The 23,012-nt window shown below is 40.2% G+C and overlaps 1 protein-coding gene across 1 annotated transcript in view; it reads right to left on the bottom strand.

The window, feature by feature from the left end:
* Nucleotides 1-23,012, bottom strand: part of LOC124270375 — a 154,747-nt gene that overhangs the window by 49,341 nt on the left and 82,394 nt on the right. Inside the window, exon 3 of the mRNA XM_046705414.1 lies at nt 20,044-20,168. Coding sequence (XP_046561370.1) covers nt 20,044-20,168 — 125 coding nt within the window. The remainder of the gene's footprint in view (nt 1-20,043; nt 20,169-23,012) is intronic.

Below are 23,012 nucleotides of genomic sequence, written 5' to 3' on the forward strand. Positions count from 1 at the left end.
AGCATCCAATTAACCGTCTGCAGTACACTTAATGTTCTATAAATATACCCAACGTGATCACATAACGACATCGCCGTGAGCGATGAGCATGAGTCTGGCTATTATTGCCAGACAGCATCATTAAAAACAGCTTCTTCTTTGGTTCATAAAGGGATAGACTCAGTTAAAACAAACCTGCCATGAGTAGCTTTTTGCTTTCCCAATATTTAAATGGCATCTCTTTCTCGACCATCAGTCCGGAAAGAGATGGCTCTTAATTTCGGGGAAGCCAAAATCACAAAAAGCGAGTGTTGTCTAATTTGGCCTTGAGGTACGATGCAAATGAAATGACGTTGCAGCAAATTTGTTGGAGCAAGCTAAACAAAGATGAGTAAATGAATTTAACTGTAATGTCAAAGCGTGTTCTTTGAAACAAAACCCCCAAAACAAACAAAAAACATTGGTCGAAGACGTTTCTCTCTGCGGCGAAGGGCGGTGGGGTAGCCTAGTGGTTAAAGCGTTCACTCTTCACGCCAAGGACCCGGGTTCGATTCCCCACATGGGTACAGTGTGTGAAGACCATTTATAGTGTCCTATGCCGTGATATTTCTGGAATATTGCTTAAGGCGGCGTAAATCTAAACTCACTTACTTACCTGGCTTCCAATATCAAGCTGGTTGGTGTTTAACGCTGCACTCAACAATATTCCAGCCATATAGCGGCGGTCTGTAACCACACAATCCAGTGATCAACATCATGAGCATCGATCTACGCAATTGAGATACGATGACATGTGTCAACCAAGTCAGCGAGCCTGACCACCCGACCCCGTTAGTCGCCTCTTACGACAAGCATGGGTTACTGAAGACCAATTCTAACCCTGATCTTCACGGGACGGCTTTCATTATCCAAGTTAGGATTCAATCCCAAATCAGCGGATGCTGACAAAGGACGCTACTAAACACAACGTATCGTGGGGGTGTTCACCACGGGCTTAGCAATGCGTGATGAATAATTGCACACAAAGTCTATTAAGACAATAACTGTTGCTGATAAATGACGAGATCAAATGACCCAAAATTCACCAAACCCGTCAAATGACCAGAAGGTACTGCTGTAGAAGATAATTACCCACAAGAAAATTGATATTGTTTCAAATACACTATTAAGCAGACAGGGCGAATCCAGTGGAGGTGTTATTTTTCCATATAGATGGAAGCTGAAAATCCAATTATCAGATAACTCCATTCAACGCGGTGTTTTCTACCATTTATGCAGGGTCCAGTGGGAAGCACCTTGATCACATCATCCATAAAGAATTCCGTTGCAATATGGAGTTGCAAAGTGGCTTCTGACGGAAGGAATGGCTTCAGCACACGACGGCGTTGCAAGCGGCCGTACCACTCCCCAAGAGAAGCACGTCATCGCGCGGGCTATAATCAGACCTGAAGCACTGTCTGACTTGGTTTTTCCACTAATTAAACATTTTGCTATCCGGTTGGATCAACAACGATCAAAGCCTTGGAGTTGGATTGTTTTCCGAATGTTGCTCGGAAGAAGAATCACAGTTGAAAATCTTTTAGGGTGACCCCTTAAAACCGTGTCATGATTAATTCGTTGACAGAGACTGGTTTTGCACCATCAGTATTACGACAAGGGAAGCCGTTGGATGTGAGTATATGGTTACTTTCGCGCACAAGTGTCGTAAATATGTTCAATGATCCAGTCTTATGATTTGCACTGCTCTATGGCCGAATTGTTTGGTTGGATTATCGAGAATAGTCATTCTCTGACGTATCGTGCATTAAGTAGGTTCTTTTATGGAAGGAAAACCGAAGCACCACCCCAGCCTCCCCCTCGAGTTCTATTCTTACACACACTGTTCACGGTAGCTGACATATCTATTCGGATGAATAAGCATAAGCGTGAGTGAGTGAGTGAGTGATTTACTTTTTGCAATATTCCAGCAATATCACGGCGGGCGACACCAGAAATGGGCTTCACACATTGTACCCATGTGGGGAATCGAACACGGGTCTTCGGCGTGACGAGCGAACCTTTTAACCACTGGATTACCCCACCGCCCCTTGACAACGAGGCTATCGAACAACGGGGTACTCAGACAACAAGAACCCCGACAAGCAGACAAGATGCCATACAACGAGGGACCCGGGCTAGGTACCTTCACAACGCTGAAACCACTGCAGTATTAACGTCGTAACGAAACGCATGTTTCTAGCTGTACGACGACTGCCTCTAAATAGTGGAATCTGGACTGGTCAGTCCAGTGATTGATATTAGGAGCACCGATTTAGATGGTCAAGTCACGATGACACACTAGGCCACTGATCATCTTGGCCTACCGATCTCCTAGGACAACCACAAACATAAGTCTACCGGAACTCCTAACCAGGAATCTTCATAGGATTCAGTTCATTGCGATCGGTGATGAACAGTGACGCCAAACCCACTCATTTGATAGGACTGGACTAAGATGAACTCTCATGATGCCAGTGGTTGCCTCCTGTCGATGGTTGTCAGAATATACACAGTTTATCTGGGTCTCAAAAGGTGTGAACTTCATGAGGAGCACCTAGCTCTCAAGCGGTTTCGACTTTGTGAAGAACACCAAAATAGAATCAGGTTCATTATAGGTGGCACTGGCACCCAGAGGTCCAGTCTGTGACAGATTCGTTCCAATTATGTTTCTAGGTTTTTAAGCAGCATTCATTAACGTCACAAACGCCTAAAACGTGCATCGCCTTCTTCCCACGACCAACGCGTTGAGATACAACTGAAAAACTGTTCAACCACTATCGGGATCAGACCCTTCTTCAAGGATCAAACATTAAAGTAAAATGCATTATATGTCCAGTAGTAAGAAAGACGAATATAATTGACGGCAAGATTTGAAAATACCATTTATCCAAAATATTTTCCTCTATTGTAGGCTCCTGATGTACTTTGGCAACATTACCGAGGTTATGCAAGATGTAACTAAATTCTTCACCCACGCTCATGCTTGATTGACCAGACTATCATCTGCACTTGTACAGAGTTGTTTCTTTTCATTTTATGATTGACAGATAAATTACATTCCACGACGTAATGGCCCATTTGCGTGCCTTCCGAAACTTTAAATCATAGAAACACGTTTTTTATGTTTCTCATACTCTGATAGTTACTGGTGTGAATTTGTATGTTTTTAAACTCCAGTGCTCGTGAAGATGTGCGGTATTTTTATATCATTGTAATTTTGAAAACAATTTGTCCTCATTCAGGCAACTTTTCAAACCCATCACCGCAGCAGCCATATTTGTGTCATAGGGAAGCATCTGATTGGCAAATGATGAGGTCACGTGATTGACACGCCGATGACATCCGCTTGACCCGGAAGGGAAACTGTTCGCTCTCCGAGTAGCGATGCCACTTCTAATGTGAAGACATCAGCCCAGTTCCTCGAAGCCGGGTCGATACAAATTGAAAACCGTACTCTGTGTCAAACCCAGAGTCAAACCAGTCCACTTATTGATCAAACCAAACTGGGTGTAATACATTTATTCATCGCGATCAGAAACTCAGCTTAACGACGGGATGTGATTGTAACGTTGTTTTATTTATGAGAAATAATAACTAGAACTTGTTACAGAAGCACAGACTGAATGTGATATGAGAAAATAGATTGTTTTAATGGCCAGGCGACACGACAATAGCACATCTGAAAGATAATGCTTTATCTTTGAGCTTGGATAAATTGATAATACACAATCGATTGCCAAAGGTTATTGCATTACTTAATTTGGGGCGGTTGTGCTGACAGAAATATAAAAATAAGAATAACTTGTTTTTATGCAAAGGTCAAGGTCACCTCGGATGTAACCACGACACACAGACATAACTATAGGACCGCGAATAAGCTCCATGGCGCCTAAACGCCTGCTTGATACCAAACTCCTTTCACAATACGAACGGCTGTTATGAAACTCATTTGTTCTGAAATAGAAGTTGTTTCGTCGAAAGTGGGTTTCCACTCTTCTTGGCATGGAAATGATGGTCGAGTTGTTAAGCCATTGTTCGTGACAACAACGAGCGGCACTATATTTGAAGCTGTTGTTTGTTTATTTGTTTGTTGTTTAGCGCCACATTCAGCAATATTCCAGCTATTTGGCGGCTGTTTGTAAATAATCGAGTCTGGACCAGACCATCCAGTGAACAACATCATGAGCATCGATCTCGCATATGGGATACGATGACATGCGTCAACCATGTCAGCGAGCCTGACCACCAGATCCCGTTAGACGCCTTTACGACAAGCATGGGTTGCTCAAGACCAATTCTAACCCGGATCAACCGGGAGGACAATGGCTGAAACAAAGCTGAAACAATGCTGAAACATTGCTAAAAGCTGCTTAAAACCAAACATACTCAGAACCATACTCTTTCTGTAGAATATGGGGCGGAATACAATCTGATACTTGTGTACCGACGGTATTCTTGTACCACGTTGTACCCGTACCAGAGTGTATCTCAGGCTATGTCGTTAGGGCGTCTCCCTTCATCGTCGAAAGTCATTTTGCTGATCAAACATGACTCGATATCTAAATCAATTGAATTTACGCCCATTGTAATGGAACACGAGTACCTTCGTTACTACGACATTTGACAGACAGACAGGCAGACAGATATTTTATTCATTATAAAGGCCAAAGGCCAATAATAAAAAATAAATTGGTTGAAATAAGCGCACATAAAAGTGACAGGTTTATGTTTTCACATTTGCAGCTCTAGTTTTATGTATACATTTCAAAAATTTACAAACATTTATGATAATATTTTATCTTTACTGTTAAGTATGTGTATTAAGTTTTGTTTGCTAACATTATCATACAAAACTGGAGTAGTAAACCTGTTTCTAGCATCATTATATAATTGACAATAAAAAGGACATGTGTTTCATCTTCAATACAGTTCATATTATATAATTTACAGTAAAAACAGACTCTGTCAGCCATTGGTATGTCATTATATCTTCCTACCTCTATACCTAACCCAAAATTGCTACACCTGAACTTTGCTAGGAGAGATTTTAGATAGGGAGATATAGATAATGATAGGTAGCTTTCTACATGCAGTAATGATTTAAAGTGTTTGGAGAGTAGTTGGAAGATCAAGGTAGAGGTATTGTAACAGACAATTCCAACTGACAATACAAACCAGACATTCCATTGCTAGGCCGAGTGATATATATTGTTTGTTTGTTGTTTAACGCAGTACTCACACATATTCCCACGGAATTCTTTTAGTAATCGAGTCTTGTACAGACAATCCAGTGATGGCCAATTCGAACCCGGATCTTTGCGAGTCTATTACTGATAGGAAAATAGCACGAAACCAAACCCCCATGATATAGGTTCATTAAAATTTGGTTGCTTACTAATGTCCCGATGTAAATATGTAAGTATCTAAACAAATATAACACGGATAATGGGGGTTATAGATGAACTCTTGATGATTTAAAGTAGCCTTTTTTGAACAAAGGTATGGTAAAAATATAAATAAATAAATAAAATGCAGATTTCTTCATGCGCCTTTTCCACGTCAGCAGATATGCTCAAGGCGCAACAATGACAGATTAAAAGAGTCTCCCACATTTATACAGCAATATGTACACGTCCAAAATAGAGTTCCTAATAATACATTGAAAACAGGTATGTTTTGAGTCCTGACTTGAATGTGGCAATACTATCAGAAACTTTCAGATTGTATGGGAGTGAATTCCACAAGGTTGGGGCTGCATATGAAAAAGTCCGGTTTCCAAAAGTTTTAAGCTTGAAGTTTGGCACGAACAGAAACTCCTGATTGGATGATCGAAGGCAGCGCTTGTTTGAGTAAGGAGTAAGCAGGTCAGAGAGATATGGGGGGAGCAAGTCCGTGACGGGCCATATATGGTGTTAATGACATTGTTTAGACACTTTCTAACCAAAAAACACAACGAGAGACTCCACGTGAATCTACCCACTAAACCTATTCCAGCATTTAACGCTGTGTAAACTTGATCAACCTTTTAGCATACAAACCCGTGTCCTCGTTGTGACGGACGAACGCTGGAACAAATAAGCTACAACACTTGCAACCCGTGAAGGTCCGGGTTAGAGCGAACCTTCAGTTACCCATGCTTATCGTAAGAGGCGACTTCCGGGATCGGGTGGTCAGGCTCGCTGGCTTGGTTGACACATGTCATCGGTTCCCAATTGCGCAGATCGATGCTCATGCTGTTGATCACTGGATTGTCTGGTCCAGACTCGATTATTTACAGATCCCCGCCATATAGCCTGAATATTGCTGAGTGCGGCCTAAAATTAAACTCACTCACTCACAACAAGGTCAAGGACATGTTGCAACACGTTAAGGTTGCAGATTGTTGCTGTATTGTGTTCTATTTTTAGAAGAAACTGAATATCTATCACCATGAGACTTTCATTTTTCCGAATGTGTCACTAATCCCCATCCATACTTTACCTCTATGATGAACAATTGATTTTTCAGACGTTGGGATCTCGTTACATTATTCATTATTTGAATGGCAATGATTTCATTGATCAAGTGATTAGCACATATCTATTAACACTACAACTCACGATATTCAAAGATTTGAGGCAGCTGACTTTATCATGTCAAGAAATCATATCCGTGTTATCGTTTTTGAATGGAAAAGTACTCACTCCCGGAAACTGTAAATCTAAGCCAAAAAGCATAATCAGCAAATTTACGAAATGGGAATCGCCTAGTTTCCAATCTCAAAGAATTTGCCAAAACGCTTCCTGCTAACGGAAGCCAGGGGCGATTATTAGCTAATTTGAGGAGTAGCGAAAACTGGCAACATTCGATATTCCTCATGTCAGTTCCCTAGACTAGTCTTGTATTATACATCCATTTCCTGACGGTGCTCTGGCACCAGCCTCTGAAACTCCCAACTAATCAATGATTGGTGTAAGATATATCAATGGAATTATGCTGATTGGAAGAAAGAGCGCACATCGTGGGAAGAATAGAAAGCACTCAATCTTCTGTGGGAACGTTACTGCGATTTAAATTGTTTTAAACCGGAAGTTTTCCTCAGTGTAACAGTGCGGTAAGAATGGCGTTAAGTTGCAACGTATCCAAGCAGGTGAAAAACACAGCAGCTAATGGGGAGATGATATTGACGTGAAGAACTTGTCATTTATTATTCATTTAAAGGAGCGTCGATTTCGGATTGATTTATGACATATTTATCAAATATTAATGCATAGTTTAGTGAATATCATATATTGGTGCTTTCTCATTTTATCAATATTAAAATTGTTCATGCTGTCGTCCTCACGCATAGCGGCAGCTTGGTATCCATGGCATCTTTCAATGCACGTATGGAATATGGAAAGGGGCTTCCCCAATTTTAACAACGCTTTTCGGAAAACCGAAAACAAATCCACTTAAAATAGCATACTCTGTAATAAAGACAGCTAACAGGTTGTGCGTGCCAGCTTACGTGCGTGCGGACGTGCGAGCGAGTGTGTGTCACAATCTGGCCCTTGTGATAACAAGCAAGCAAGCGTATTGGATGTATGCACGCACGCACGCATGCACGCACGCACGCAAACAAAACAGCACCAGACCGTGCAAGCCAATGTGACCAACTAGAAAAAAGTCAATTACAGTCAAAACGTAGTGATAAGTCTTGTGGTGATAATGTACCGCTGACTAAAGTATCAATATAGAAACACTACAATCAATGCCTACCCTCAATACGCTAACTCAGCAAAGATGTTGTTCAGCAATGTATGCTTCATTTCGTCAGGCCTAAAAAGAAAATATTGTGGTTCCGATTACCTGACCGACCCTTGAATTCTGGTGCCGACCCTATTTTTTGTAAGCAGAATGAATAAAATAAGCTTTCGGATATCATTGTTTTTTCCCGGCACCAACAGATATCTTTCATTCTGATACAGAAAGTCGATATGATGGCCGAAAGCTTGATTGAATTAACAATTACACTTTGACAAATGTGTTATTAGTTTGTACTTTACTTTAAAAAAAATATGTAAAAAAAAAATAATTCCGACCTACCTACCCTAAATTTTTTAAGAGGTGTAATCGGAACCACATTTTTTTTATTTGGCCTCACGTTATCCCAACTTGTAAATGGCTATGATATACTGTATTATCGATCATATTAGATCATTAATCATTAAGTAATGCATGTGGTGAGGTGACTGGTCATTGGCAGTTCACCTCATTTCTACAGATGTATTACAATCTCTCGCTTAATCTCACCCTATCTCTATATTTCGTCTTTAATCTAATTGCAAATACGTTCAATACCATTACACGTTTCACCATTTAGATGTTGTCATTTGGTACGCCATTAGAAACTCTGTGATTTTATTGCAGAATGTATGCCCTAAAAATAAAAATGTTGTTGAACAAACTATCATTAAAATTTTGACACAGGTCACTATTTGTTACGAGGGAGGGGTGCAAAGAGAGGAACAGCCAGGTGCGCGAGAAAGGATGGAGACAGCACAGCACAGGTAAATGATTCAATAACTTTGTCGGCACGTGTTCCGCGTACAACTGGCAGCCCTCCCTCGTAATAAATAGTGAACTTTGTCAATCTTTTTAATGATAGTTTGTTAAACAACGTTTTTATTTTCAGGACATGAATTACAAATACGTGCAATACCATTACACGTTTCACCAGTTAGATGTTGTCATTTGGTACGCCATTAGAAATGAAAATGAACGTTTAAGAACAAAATGAAAACCGGATTGTCCGGTTACCATGGTTACTGGTTACATTGCATCAAATTGCCAGGAGGTACTAATTAGTGCGTCTAGAAATGGACTGGAATCTGATACCAAACCAAAGAGCATAATTCCTCGTTGCGACACATCTTCCCCCGAGTGCACACATGTTGACCACATCCACATTACTGTGTAGGTAGGTGCTTATTACTTCAGTTTCTTATGCCAACGAAATGAATGCGGGGTTGTTAAAAAAAAACAAACATTCTATCTGTTCGATCTCCTGAGTTTAAGATATTAACTGGTGCTACTTAATTTTGTAGACTAAAATGTTTTTTTGGGAAGGAGTATTGTTCTTGCGAGGTGATGCTGACGGTGTCTAATGTCCCTGGAGCAATCCTGAACACTTGGTACAGCTGCAGCATGGTTGTCCTTTTGCTAAAATATCTTTTGAGGTAATATTGGTGTAACGTAAACGATATTATTTCTAAAGCAAAAACCAACAACCCACACAGTAAAAAGCTACACTCCAAAACATAATATACAACCCCCCCACACACCCAAAATACCCAAAACAAAACAAAAACAACAACAACAACAACAACAACAACAACAACAACAAACAAAACACCCCGGAGAAAACCCACAAACAAAACAACAACAACAACCCCGAAAACAAAAATAAATAAAATAAAATAAATAAATATATAACAAAAATAAACAAAATTAACCACAAATAAACCCCAACAAAACAGTAAAATAAATGCCCAACAAAAATACACACTTACTTCCAGAAAGAAGCCCCCCCAAAAACAACACAGTTACTCCCATTAAAAAGAAGACAGTGAGTGTGATTTTGGGCATCTGGTGTATTCTGTTCTTAACCATTGCATCTGTGTAGGTGAGAGAATGTTGGCTTGCATCTGTGTAGGTGAGAGAATGTTGGCTTGCATCTGTGTAGGTGAGAGAATGTTGGCTTGCATCTGTGTAGGTGAGAGAATGTTGGCTTGCATCTGTGTAGGTGAGAGAATGTTGGCTTGCATCTGTGTAGGTGAGAGAATGTTGGCTTGCATCTGTGTAGGTGAGAGAATGTTGGCTCCTCTCAGCAGTTCTCAGGGGATGACAATGCTGATCAGTCAGCTATAATCTGTTTTCTGATCACAAATGACAAATGAATGTTGTTGAGCGTCACATTCATTATAGTCCATTTGGCTCAAAATCGGACCGATGAATTGCAATCTAACTCGAAAACTACTAAACATATAACACTAGATCAAACACTGATCATAATCAAAACATCAGACCAACTCTGTGATATATTTGCAGAATGTATGCCCTAACAAAAAAAGTTGTTTAACAAACTATCATTAAAATTTTGACACAGGTCACTATTTGTTACGAGGGAGGGGTGCAAAGTGAGGAACAGCCAGGTGCGCGAGAAAGGATGGAGACAGCGCAGCACAGGTAAATAATTCAATAACCTTGTCGGCACGTGTTCCGCGTACAACTGGCAGCCCTCCCTCGTAATAAATAGTGAACTTTGTCAATCTTTTAATGATAGTTTGTTTAACAACTTTTTTAATTTTCAGGACATGAATTCTGAAAAAAATCACAGAGTTGGTCTGATGTTTTGATTATGATCAGTGTTTTATTGAACATTATATGTTAAGTAGTTTTCGAGTTAGATTGCAATTCATCGGTCCGATTTTGAGTCAAACGGACTATAATTGTGCAGGAGAGCACCGATTCAATGAATACGCCTGGCCAAGGCGAACTTGTTGGTAGCGTTAGGGTACGATGATACATTAAGAGTCAGGTAACTCACTTTGTTCGTCTGATCATCAATTTGCGCTTGCTTAGGTATAGGGTACATGAAGTTTAGTTCAATCAACATTGCTTAAGTCAAGTATGGGGTACATGAAGTTTACTTCAATCAGTATTGCTTAGGTCAAGTATAGGGTACATGAAGTTTACTTCAATCAACATTGCTTAAGTCAAGTATGGGGTACATGAATTTTACTTCAATCAACATTGCTTAGGTCAAGTATAGGGTACATAAAGTTTACTTCAATCAACATTGCTTCAGGTCAAGTATAGGGTACATAAAGTTTACTTCAATCAACATTGCTCAGGTCAAGTATAGGGTACATAAAGTTTACTTCAATCAACATTGCTCAGGTCAAGTATAGGGTACATAAAGTTTACTTCAATCAACATTGCTCAGGTCAAGTATGGGGTACATGAAGTTTACTTCAATCAACATTGCTCAGGTCAAGTATAGGGTACATGAAGTTTACTTCAATCAACATTGCTACAGAAGTTTACTTCAATCAGTATTGCTCAGGGGTACATGAAGTTTACTTCAATCAACATTGCTTAGGTCAAGTATAGGGTACATGAAGTTTACTTCAATCAACATTGCACAGGTCAAGTATGGGTTACATGAAGTTTACTTCAATCAGTATTGCTCAGGTCAAGTATAGGGTACATGAAGTTTACTTCAATCAGTATTGCTCAGGTCAAGTATGGGGTACATGAAGTTGACTTCAATCAGTATTGCTCAGGTCAAGTATGGGGTACATGAAGTTGACTTCAATCAGTATTGCTCAGGTCAAGTATGGGATACATGAAGTTTACTTCAATCAACATTGCTCAGGTCAAGTATGGGATACATGAAGTTTACTTCAATCAGTATTGCTTAGGTCAAGTATGGGGTACATGGGACTTCATCTTACTCACATTGATTGGGCCAAACATGGGGTACTCATTTCATACTACCATCAAAATTGGGACAAATATAGGGTTCCTGGAACTTACTCCGATCAACACTACTTTGGAAAAGTCTGGGGTACCTGGGCCCTACTCTCATTAAGATGCCCCCAAACTAGAACTAATAATCTGAAACTGTAACCTTCACACATGACAGTAGTTTTGGTGCATGTGTACCTGGACGTGTGTGGTGAACGCGTGCATGATGAGCCGTCAATAGTTGACCATTCACACCAGGACACCTGACAGTAATTACTGACCAACGCAATGACCACTGGAGGCGATGGAATGTTAATAAGTAATGCAAACCACACACCCGTTTCTTTGATGCGTTTGGTGTGAGACTGGAAAATGAGTGAGATATAGAGGGCAACTTCTTGTCGTCTGCTTTTGTTCTGCAGGTGACATTTGGACCATGAAATATTCACACAGCATAATCCAATTGACGGGACAATAGCACGCTACATCTGGGGAGACATCGAGTCTAGGTTTAAACAATACGAAAAATTTATCACATTTCTAAATGAAATTATCGCCTTGACTGACTCATCGGAAGGTAATAAGTTGATTAGTGGGAACAGTTTACACTACCATCCGTTCCCATATTTATTACAGGCACTGTGCACGGAAATAACAGAGGGCGGAACACGATGGCCGCGGTACCATCGGACATAATTATAGGTTTTTGTCGTGAAAACCTGTCCAACAGTATTTTTAGCTCGTTGAAATAAATCATTCTTTTTCCTCCCTTGTGAAGTCCGAAATGTTGATAATGAAGGTGTGGGCTTTGTTTGGTACAGACCTGCTGTTGTTATTGTCTGTTGTAGAACGAGGTGCAGTTGTATTCTGCTTGTCAGCCCCCACGCAAGTGATTCATCATGTGGAACAAAATGCTTTTGTGTTAGAGTTCTCGGTGTGTGTTTATATGTAAATATTTATAGCCGATTTAACATCGCTTTGGACATTATTTTGGTATATCACGGTATGATGACGTGAAAACCCGAAGCTGTGCGGATCTTGGATGTAGACCACAGTTAGAACTGATAGGTCAGGTGAGTGAGTGAGTTTAGTTTTACGCCGTTTTTAGCAATATTCCAGTAATATCAGGCGGGGGACACCAGAAATGGGCTTCACACATTGTGCCCATGTGGGGTTTCGAATCCGGGTCCTCGGCGTGACGAGCGATCGCTTTAACCACTAGCTATAGGCTACCCAGGTCAGGGAAGATACTTGAAGGTCCATCCCGAATCAGCGCATCCTGGTCACTCTTGTGAGTGAGTGAGTTGGTTTCAGTTCGAGTCAACTTGACGTGCGAGGGAAACCTGAAGTTATGCATGTCTTTGACGGCAGTATGCGAAACAGGTACTGGCCCGCTAGCCCGTGGCTAGTAAAAATCCAGTCGGGCCAGTAAATCTCCACAGTCACTGGCCCGACTGGCTTGGGGTCAGTGTAAATATAAAATATCACTCTCTCCGACTTCTTCAGTTATTATACACTTTTAAATCACGCAAGATCATGGCCTGATAAAAATGCTCATCATATTAGCAGCTTAATGATGAAACTCGTGTCGTGCCGGTAATATCTTGTTCTCATCTATTATCTATTTTTGTACTCTTTAGCGTAGTTTCTACATTCAAATTCCGGGCTAGTGAATTATTGTGTGGGCAAATAACCTTCAGGCATAGCTAGCAAGACTGGCTAGCAAAAGTTGGAAACTATTTCGCACAATGTTGGGAATGAAACAATATTCTGTCTACATGTGCATAGTTTGTATGGCCAAGTAGTTAAATTTGTTACGCTGAAGACCTATCGATTCAACGCAGGGCTACAAACCCTTTCATTTTGAAGTGACATTTAAGTCGTTCCAACTTCAGTATCTTGATATAGTGTTTATTACGATTTCATCTCTGACGTCTTTTCTATTCGCTTCATGTCGGATATGTCGATCTGCAACAGATATCGAATAATGCGATGTGATTTGTGAGAAAAAGACCATACGGGCATACCACTCCAGTGTGTTGTGAATGTAATGTCCAATATGTTGATCATCGGGATCAAAGAGGTCACCTGGAGTTATAGAGTCACATACAGTCAAATACTGCTATGGGTGGCTTTCTGCTCCAAACTGTGCAACTTGAGACATGACCTCAGCACTATGCAGTTACACATGGCGTCACAATGAGTATAAGAGTCACATAAAGTATTGGCATAGAGTCACATGGTGTCAGAGGGATCCATGAAGTAATATGAAGTCACATGGAGTCACATGGATCTTCGAAGTAATATGAAGTCACGTGCAGTCACATGGATCTACGAAGTAATATGAAATCACATGCAGTCACATGGATCTGCGAAGTAATATGAAGTCACGTGGATCTACGAAGTAATATGAAGTCACATGCAGTCACATGGATCTTCGAAGTAATATGAAGTCACATGGATCTACGAAGTAATATGAAGTCACATGCAGTCACATGGATCTTCGAAGTAATATGAAGTCACATGCAGTCACATGGATCTTCGAAGTAATATGAAGTCACTTGCAGTCACATGGATCTTCGAAGTAATATCAAGTCAAATGGAATCACATATAGTCATATGAAGTAACATGGAGTCACATGTAGTCATAGAGTGACGTAATCACATGTATTCGTGGTAATAGTCACATGTAGTGACAAGCAGTCAGAGACATATTCACATGAGGTAACATGAAGTCACATAGATTCACACGGTGTCACATAGCATCACAGAGTCACATGGAGTCACATGGAGTCACATGTCCCCACTTTATCGGGGTGACTTCGATAACATACCCAGGAGTCACTGTGTCCCCTGATGTCTTCATTTGATCTAACTACAAGAGATTCGGTGTCGTGTTGACCCGGACCACCACAATATGAATAACATAACACAAAAGATCCTATTCTCTGCCAGAACCTCCACGGGAATATATTGTGAACAAATCCGAGATCTGAAGATAGCATTCTTCTCGGTTCGAGCGGATGATATTTCTTTCGATGTAATAAGAAAGCTCTGATCAAAACGATGAATGTTTTTGCAAGAATGAATGCTGCTGTTGCGTGTGAACTCAGAAGCATTCTCGGTATGGGGTTTCAATAATTTATCGTTCAGCTATAGTCATAATCCACAGGTCACCAGTCGTGAAGATCGATTCTCCAATCAAACCAAACAGGAATTACGAGAATTGTCCGTTTACAGTAGAAGTATATGACGATTCACGCTTATTGCCATGTTTCCTAGTTTGTGCGGGGCGTTCGTTGTTACAGGACGATGGAACACTACCATCGTGGCAATATCCGTTTGGGCACGATGTGACAGTAATCGATAACAACACAAAACTAATCGATAAATAAATCAGAGTTTCTTAACATGGCCCTATACGAATTACAATCTCAAGACGATTGCGCAGGACTTCAAGGAGGATAAAAGTTTTCATTCAGAAATAGAATACTTCTATACTCTTGGAGAAATTGCAATCTGGATTGAAACTGTCAGATCTGCAAACTAGTTCCAAAATGCAAGAGGATATCGATTTGATGAAAAGTTTTGCCAAAATTCGCAGAAAAGTTTCCACGGATAGATGTATAACCATCACGTGATTCTAAATTGACAGTAATTAAAATGGAACGGTACTTTCACTAGCTTTTATAATTTGTAGTCCCAACGCATGCGTCGATGTTTTACCAGTGGATTGTGAGGCAGCTTTGGAAATAGGACGAAACGAAATATTAATTTGAAAACTAATCGCTTCTGTATTTAACTACACTCTCTTGATAAATAATTCATATTTTCAGGTCCGATTCGTTAGTAACATGTATTTTATCGTGACGCCACAAAACGATTTTTCTTCGGCTAATTCTGAGAAGAATTTAGTCCGACGTCAGAGCGTTAATAATGGTCTTGCTTCACGCCATGCCATACAAGATGGGGAGGTGTCAGTTGCTGACGTAATCGCATCAACCGTTGACGTCAACGTCGGCAGGAGCACCGTTGTACAGTTTGGTGTTTGAGGGAGGGTTTGATGTCTGACGTACCCAGATTCGGGATAAAAGTACGCTACATGCATTTGTGTTTTGGATTGGCTTCGTGACATAGTAATATATTATCGTCTTCATTTTAATACAGAACACCTGTAGTTTTATGCTTGTTGTTTCTATCACGTGTTCCGTCAGTAGTAATGAGCTTGCTGACAATTACATAAGGCATCAGATTACACTTATGAGTGAGTGAGTTGAGTTTTACGCCGTACTCAGCAATATTCCAGCTGTATGGCGGCGGTCTGTAAATAATCAAGTCTGGACCAGACAATCCAGTGATCAACAGCATGAGCATCGATCGACGCAATTGGGAACCGATGACATGTGTCAACCAAGTCAGCGAGCCTGACCACCCGATCCCGTTAGTCTGCTCTTACGACAAGCATGGGTTACTGAAGATCAATTCTAATCCTGATCTTCACGGGTTTGCACTTGAGTTATTTGTGTACCTTAATAACAATATAATACCGTAATCTAGTTCTTATCACTAATTCAGTAGTGAGGATGGATATATGACAATTACCGACCAATCAAACTGACTAAAATAACTTGTATAAAGTGATAACATGATATAATCACGGAATATAATGGAACCTCGTTAATCCAAAACCTGTCTGGCTGGACATAAAATCTAATGACGTGTTCATGAAACGTTGACCTATATGTACAAGGACGTTGCTTTGTTCGGATGTGCTGTTAGCCATTTGTTGAATTGCGAAAGTTACGGTTCAGATTAAAGTTGCTTGACGTACTCTCATATCATACTCCATTAACATTCTTAGAAATCCGAAATATTTGACAAAATAATTTAAGTTAATCTTAAGGAGTGAGTGAGTGAGTTTAGTTTTACGCCGCTTTTAGTAATATTATTGTAATATCACGGTGGGCAACATCAGAAATAATTTAAATTGAAGTCACACATTGTACCCATGTGGGAATCAAACCCGGGTCTTCGGCGTGACGAGAGGACACTTTAACCACTAGGATACCCCACTGCCTCGTCATTGTTTTGAAGTAACATCTCATTTACTCGAACATTACTGTCTCGATATATCGTATATTACGACATTATCCAGATGCAATGGCGGCTTCTTGCTTTTGAGTCGATCAGCAACACATACCGATTAAGAGGAAGGGATTTGTGAGATGAGAAAACACTGATGCACGTATTCACTAAAATAGATCAAAGACTTCATATTATCGTAATGTTTCCATTGGTTTTGCATGCTTCTTGGTTTCGTGGTTAATTGTTAATTATCAGATTAATTGTTTATTCTGAAGGACGATGGTCAATAAAATATTATTCACTTGTGATATACGTGTTAATTATTGAAACGTTTGAATCGAATCCCTGTTAACTCTATCTATTCCGCATTTCATTATTCATTGTGTGTCATACGAATTGTATATCCATACATATGCTGATGAAGATGATTAAGATGAAGGTGATTTGGATCATTGGCTACCCTGAGTGTTTCTGTTGATGCCAAATAGTGAAACATATTTCGACAACAAACAGTCCAAGGCAAATCTAAAAGGTCCCTTGTTCCCAGCCTCAGAGAAAATCACAAGAAATTTATTGACAAACTAGGCACCAACACAAAACACGTTACAATAAAACATCACTTTCCTCACAAAAAGACGTCATTCGCCACTGGTAGCATACAATAACATCTCTGATATATTAATGTGAAAGGTACAAGAATTCAACGAAGTTCTGAAGGAATGAATACATTGGGCATACTTTCATATACGAACAAGTAAATTCGAACATCTGAGGAATCTGTTCTCATTCGCAGATCGATGCTCATGCTGTTGATCACTGGATTGTCTGGTCCAGACTCGATTATTTACAGACCACCGCCATATAGCTGAAATATTGCTAAGACTAAACGCACTCACTCACTGTTCTCATTCTCACAGACAAGCAATGATATTTCTGATGAAAAGAAACATCGATCGGACACTGTCGTTTAAGCGGTGCCCATTGTTTCAAGGTGATTTATTTTACCCTGTAATTCCTTATTTCCAGCGCTTAATGCAGACCAATAAACACTTGAATCAGATACAAGACATTGTAAAACATTCCAGAAGCAGTTAACAAGCTGGTGTTGTAATACAGGCGTCCAAACAATGAGTTCTGATTGAACAGAGTATAGATTTTCAAACTTGAGTGCCATAGTTGACACTACATCACTAGCGTCAAATGGATGAATCAATTGTATAATGGAAAACATAGAACTCCACAGAAAGCATAGAGGAAGACATAACAAAGAATAGCCTGTGCAAAAAGACTCCTTCATCATTTTCGCTTTCAGCTTGTCGAGGAATATGCAGTATGATTGTCCTACGTGGATCAATACATACATTAAAACATCAATACATGCATTAAGGTTTAACTAGCAGAAGTGAAAACATTATAATTTTAGTTTAAAATCGATGGTGACTCGGTGTTTATCGGAATGCAATTTAGCTAAATTATGGTTGTCGATAACTGTAGGGCACGCCCTCAGTGAACAAGTATATTTTCTGCGCAAGGAATAAGAAAGAGAAAGATTTTTTCTGCATTTTACTGTGTTTCTCTCCGCAACTATTATGGCAACTGGTGAAGACGTCTTGCTATATTCCGATCTCACCTTTACGACATCAAAACTTTCAGAACGAAGTATTATCAGAATTAAAGGAATGTTCTATATTTGATGTTGAAATAAGCCAAAATATGCTGATGTTGAAATATGTTAGTGATCGATTCATATAAATACACCTGATTACTTAATTTCCGATTTCTAAATATGAACAATATGATCCATGTTCTTAATGGGGTCGGGTCGGGAAGACAGAATCGGTGCATGGGCGATTATATACATTTAAGTCAATTTAAAATGATTTATTGGTTTGTGGAAATGAAGCCTGGTGTTCCAAATGTGACTTCCATCAAAAACCATACAAACAACATTGCTTTGTGTTCAAAATCTGCAGCCTCTGAATTTCAATGGCCAATTCAGGAGTTTATAATTATCCCGGAGACAAGCCAGTGTTTGGTCTTCGTCCGTGACGTCAATCTCATAAATAAAGTATGTTTATGAATGATAATAACCATATAATTCATTTGTTATTATTTACCAAATATGCACACTCGATTTGTTCTAGAACTAGGTTACTTGTAGATGATCCTTATGAAACAGTTGCTGGGATAAGAGTTATTAGGAAACATATTGATGAAAGGTGGATGGCCTTTAGCGTGAAACAGAGCACGAACTTGTGATTTTAATTTGAAACCTCTAATGTGACCAATCAGAATCATGCACGTAAGTAATGCACACGGCGGTGAAGCGAACAAGTAAGGCACAGACCAGTCTGGTTTCCGGGGTCTGCTGCGCTGACGCTTAATCAGTGTCGAGGCGTTAGCGCAGCAGACCTCGGGAACTTGGCTGGGCACAGACAGGCCAATGGACATAATTAGGAGAATACTGGAGTTGAATCCGTTCTCATCGGATTAAGGGTTAAAGGTTTTAGCGTCTACAGCTTTGGCTCACCCTTGTAACTTAGATTAAAAATAGGTAATACATTCTTTTCTGAGATCACTGCCCCCACTGATCGGCGATACTCGTGTCTGATAAACCACAATACCAGCCGAACGTCAATCCAACTTTAGCACGAACGAAGGAACATCTTTCTTCAATGAGAATAAGAAGGCTGTGTTCAATTTCCAGATTCATGTTTTTGCTCTTTCTCAGACATGATTTGATGAACACAGTTGCGTGACTCAAACAAAATCATATAAAATATTACACATTATAGAGAAATCAATACAATACTATTACGTTATTGAGGCTGGTTGAAATATTTATGACAAAACCCACCTACCATCAAGCCCTTAAGTTAACGTAACTGCTGCTCGGGCATAAAAACCTGTTCAAACAGTTCTTCAATCTTTGACTGATATCTGTGAAAAACTGCTTTTTAATAACGTAATTGGAGATGTTTACCGTAGAACATTGCAGTACATCAGCAGGTTCATTAAACAACATGAATATCTTTTCTCAGAATATGGCTCTGCACTAATACACCTCTTCTTAGTAACATTTTTGTTTTCCCATGTGTATTAAATATGGGTATTAAATATTGATGTACTTGCTGGGATAAAACATTTGCTGGAACTATGGTCACAGATCATTCAGCTATGCTGCTCCTTCACTGTGGAACAGTCTTCCCATAACCATCAAAACAGCAAAATCTCTTGACTTATTCAAATCTTCATTGAAGACCCATCTTTTCCGGAAATATTACGAATGACTTGCACAATTCCTGCAGTTGTTTTTTAGCTGTACACACGGGGCGCCTTGAGCATACACTAGTGTGTGGAAACGGCGCCATACAAATGGACATTATTATTATTATTATTAATAAGAGTTATTAAGAAACATATTGATGAAAGATGGATGGCCTTTACCTTTGACCTTATGAAGGTCAAGGATGAGCTCTCCGAGAACAAGGGCACAGTCAGTGACACAGAATAGCACAACGGTGAGAAGCATGTACTTGCTCTTGAGGATTCTTTCTCCGTCTCTTCGCCATCTGCAACAGAATACATAGGGTATTTATATACTGTAGTAGGCAATGGAGGCAGCGAGTAGGCACTGTAGGCCAATACATATATAACGGGACATTGCAGTCAGTGAAAGGCATCGAAGACGCATTGTGACCGGGAATGTTGCTTATGTGGCAGGTCAGATCAGGTCAGGTCAGAGGTCAGAGGTCAAGGTGAACACTGTTGTAGTCAAAAATGTAATTTAAATCAACACTGCAAAAGAGTAACACGTTTTGACTATCCTCTGAAACAGATTGTGAAAATTATGTGAAATTTCATTAATGGACCACTGAAAATCACTGACGGTACAAGGTGTTCGCGAATAGGCATAAAACAGGTCAAATGGCGCTGTTGCAGTCAATACTTACCACCAGAGAAGGCATGTGGCAGTGTGGAAGGCAACGTAGGGCATGGAATAGGTCATTTGCAACTGATTTATATATTAAACAATGTATGATGTGAAATAGGTCTTGTAACACTAAAATTGTCACGTGACAGTGTATGTCACCGTGTATGTATACAGTAGGTCAAATGTCACTTATAAGGCAATGCAGAGCATAAAGGAGGTCACGTGAGAATGTAACAGACAATGCATGTTTGCAGTAGGTCAAATGTTACTTCAACAGACAATATATGCCACTGGCATAAATGAGGTCAAGTGACAATGCATGCATGCATGAAGCCATATGCCACTGTAACAGACAATCTAGGTCATGAAGCTGATCATGTGACCATGTACCTGACAATGGAAGAAGGTCACATTCTATTTATATCATGGTAGGGGACCGTTCATAATTGATGGCTAGGGGTGATGATGATTTTAAGCGGGGGTGGGGGCGTCACCCATTTTGTTCTGGGGAGATCCGGGGTCATCAAATTTGTACACAAGTACTGGAGGAGGGGGTAAGCAATTATGTGCACACAAATATAAAAAAAATGCTTAAAAATATGAGAAGGGGTGGAGGGGGGTCATTGATTTTGTACATGACATGCAGGGGGATCACTTACTTTGTACATAAATAACTCCTTAAATTTTGAACGGTCCCTAGCTTGTACGAAGCTGTCTCTGAACCAGTCCAAGTTGTGGTGAATGGGATGGACAATGGCTAGTCTGGTCGGTGTAAGATGACATGCCATCGCAGGGTTGTACATCAGGTACAATCAGAAATAATGAGACGGTCCAAATTCACATTAGACACGGAACTTACTCAATGTTTTTAGAAGTGAAACAGTGCATAACGTGTGTGGATTGGACAGAGCGGTTTATTCTCCATTTAATATTGCAACGCGTCTCATGATGTTGACACCAGGTACCTTGTTCAGTGTTTCAACATAGTTTTCTTGTAGTAGAATCACTCAAATACCAGCGATGGCTTTCCACAATTTAAAAAAAAAATATCTGCTCACAGTAAACTGTTCGGTTCCGTCTATGTTGGGAACATGTGTTTCTGAATCATTGTCAAATAGTAATGATACAAAGTGCTCGCGCAACAGGTAAACGTGTCCTGTCCCATTGGTAATACACGTCATAAACGCATGCAGAGGCAGGTCAATTGTTCAGATGAAAAATACGATGATAAAACCTTACAATGTTTAGTGATCGATATGGTTGGCTGAAGACATGCCACACAGACACAGACACAGACAGACAGACAGACAGACAGACAGACAGACACACAGACACAGACACAGACACAGACACAGACACAGACACAGACACAGACACACTTCCGCATATTGGCCATAATAACACGAATCACAGAAAGAAACACATGATATCACTCATTTTTGCAAGGGACACCCGGACACCCAACCACGCCGTTTCTTGATAGGATATTTTATTGATTATCAAAATATAAATTTGAGTAGTATAAATACTGTCTGGACGGGTCTGATAGATAAATATATCCCATGAAGTCCCGTAATTTGGAAGATTCTCAAAACATGATCTCAACAGGAATAAGCTTCGATCAGGCTGACCTTTACTAACTACAAATATGTACGCTCGCAAGCTGCGTCTACGAGAGACGCGGAGTTTGACCGATGACGTTTTTCTCCAATGAATATGCGCACAGATTACCAATGACAGCTGAAAGGAAGCAGTGACCTCTCTGAAATCTAATATCAAATGCAGATATCAATAGCGTTGCGTAAAAGAAACGGATGATGGAATGATGCAATATATAGAATTTTATATCATTAGTTCTATATGTTCTCTCAAGCCTTTCTCAGAGCTTTGACCTATTTGAAACCTGTGCTATTTGATCTGTTTGCATAACGTTGTTCTAAAATCAATTATCCGACCGATCTTACAAACCTGCTTTAATGAGCCGTATTTGTATTGGTTGGATAAAGGATAGGTAAGGGAAAATGAAACATTGATCAATTTTAGACAACTGCAGCTCTGTATTGTTTCAGAGGTGTCGTGGGGTGAGTGCGGGAGTGAGTGAGTATGTTTTTACGCCGATTTTGGCAATGCCCCAACAAATCACGGCGGGGGACACCAGAAATGGGCTTCACACATATGTGGGGAATCGAACCCGGATCTTCGGCGTGACGAGCGAACGCTTTAACTTCTAGGCTACCCCACCGCCCCAGAGGTGTCGTGGATGAGTACGTGGGATTTTTGTTTCAGTTCCGGTTTTTCAGTTACGCCACTGTGTTTTAGTGACACACTATGAATTTAGTATAAGGGCGCTTGTAGCAATATTCCAGCAATAGCGCTCCGGGGGACACCAGAAATGATGTCATTGTACCCATGTGGGGAATCGAACCCATGTCTTCGGCTTGCCGAGCGAACGCTTTAACCACACGGCTACTCCAACGCCCCA

The sequence above is a fragment of the Haliotis rubra genome, unplaced genomic scaffold, assembly GCF_003918875.1.
Source record: "Haliotis rubra isolate DU_JTF1 unplaced genomic scaffold, ASM391887v1 Scf151, whole genome shotgun sequence".
NCBI classification, from domain to species: Eukaryota; Metazoa; Mollusca; class Gastropoda; order Lepetellida; family Haliotidae; genus Haliotis; species Haliotis rubra.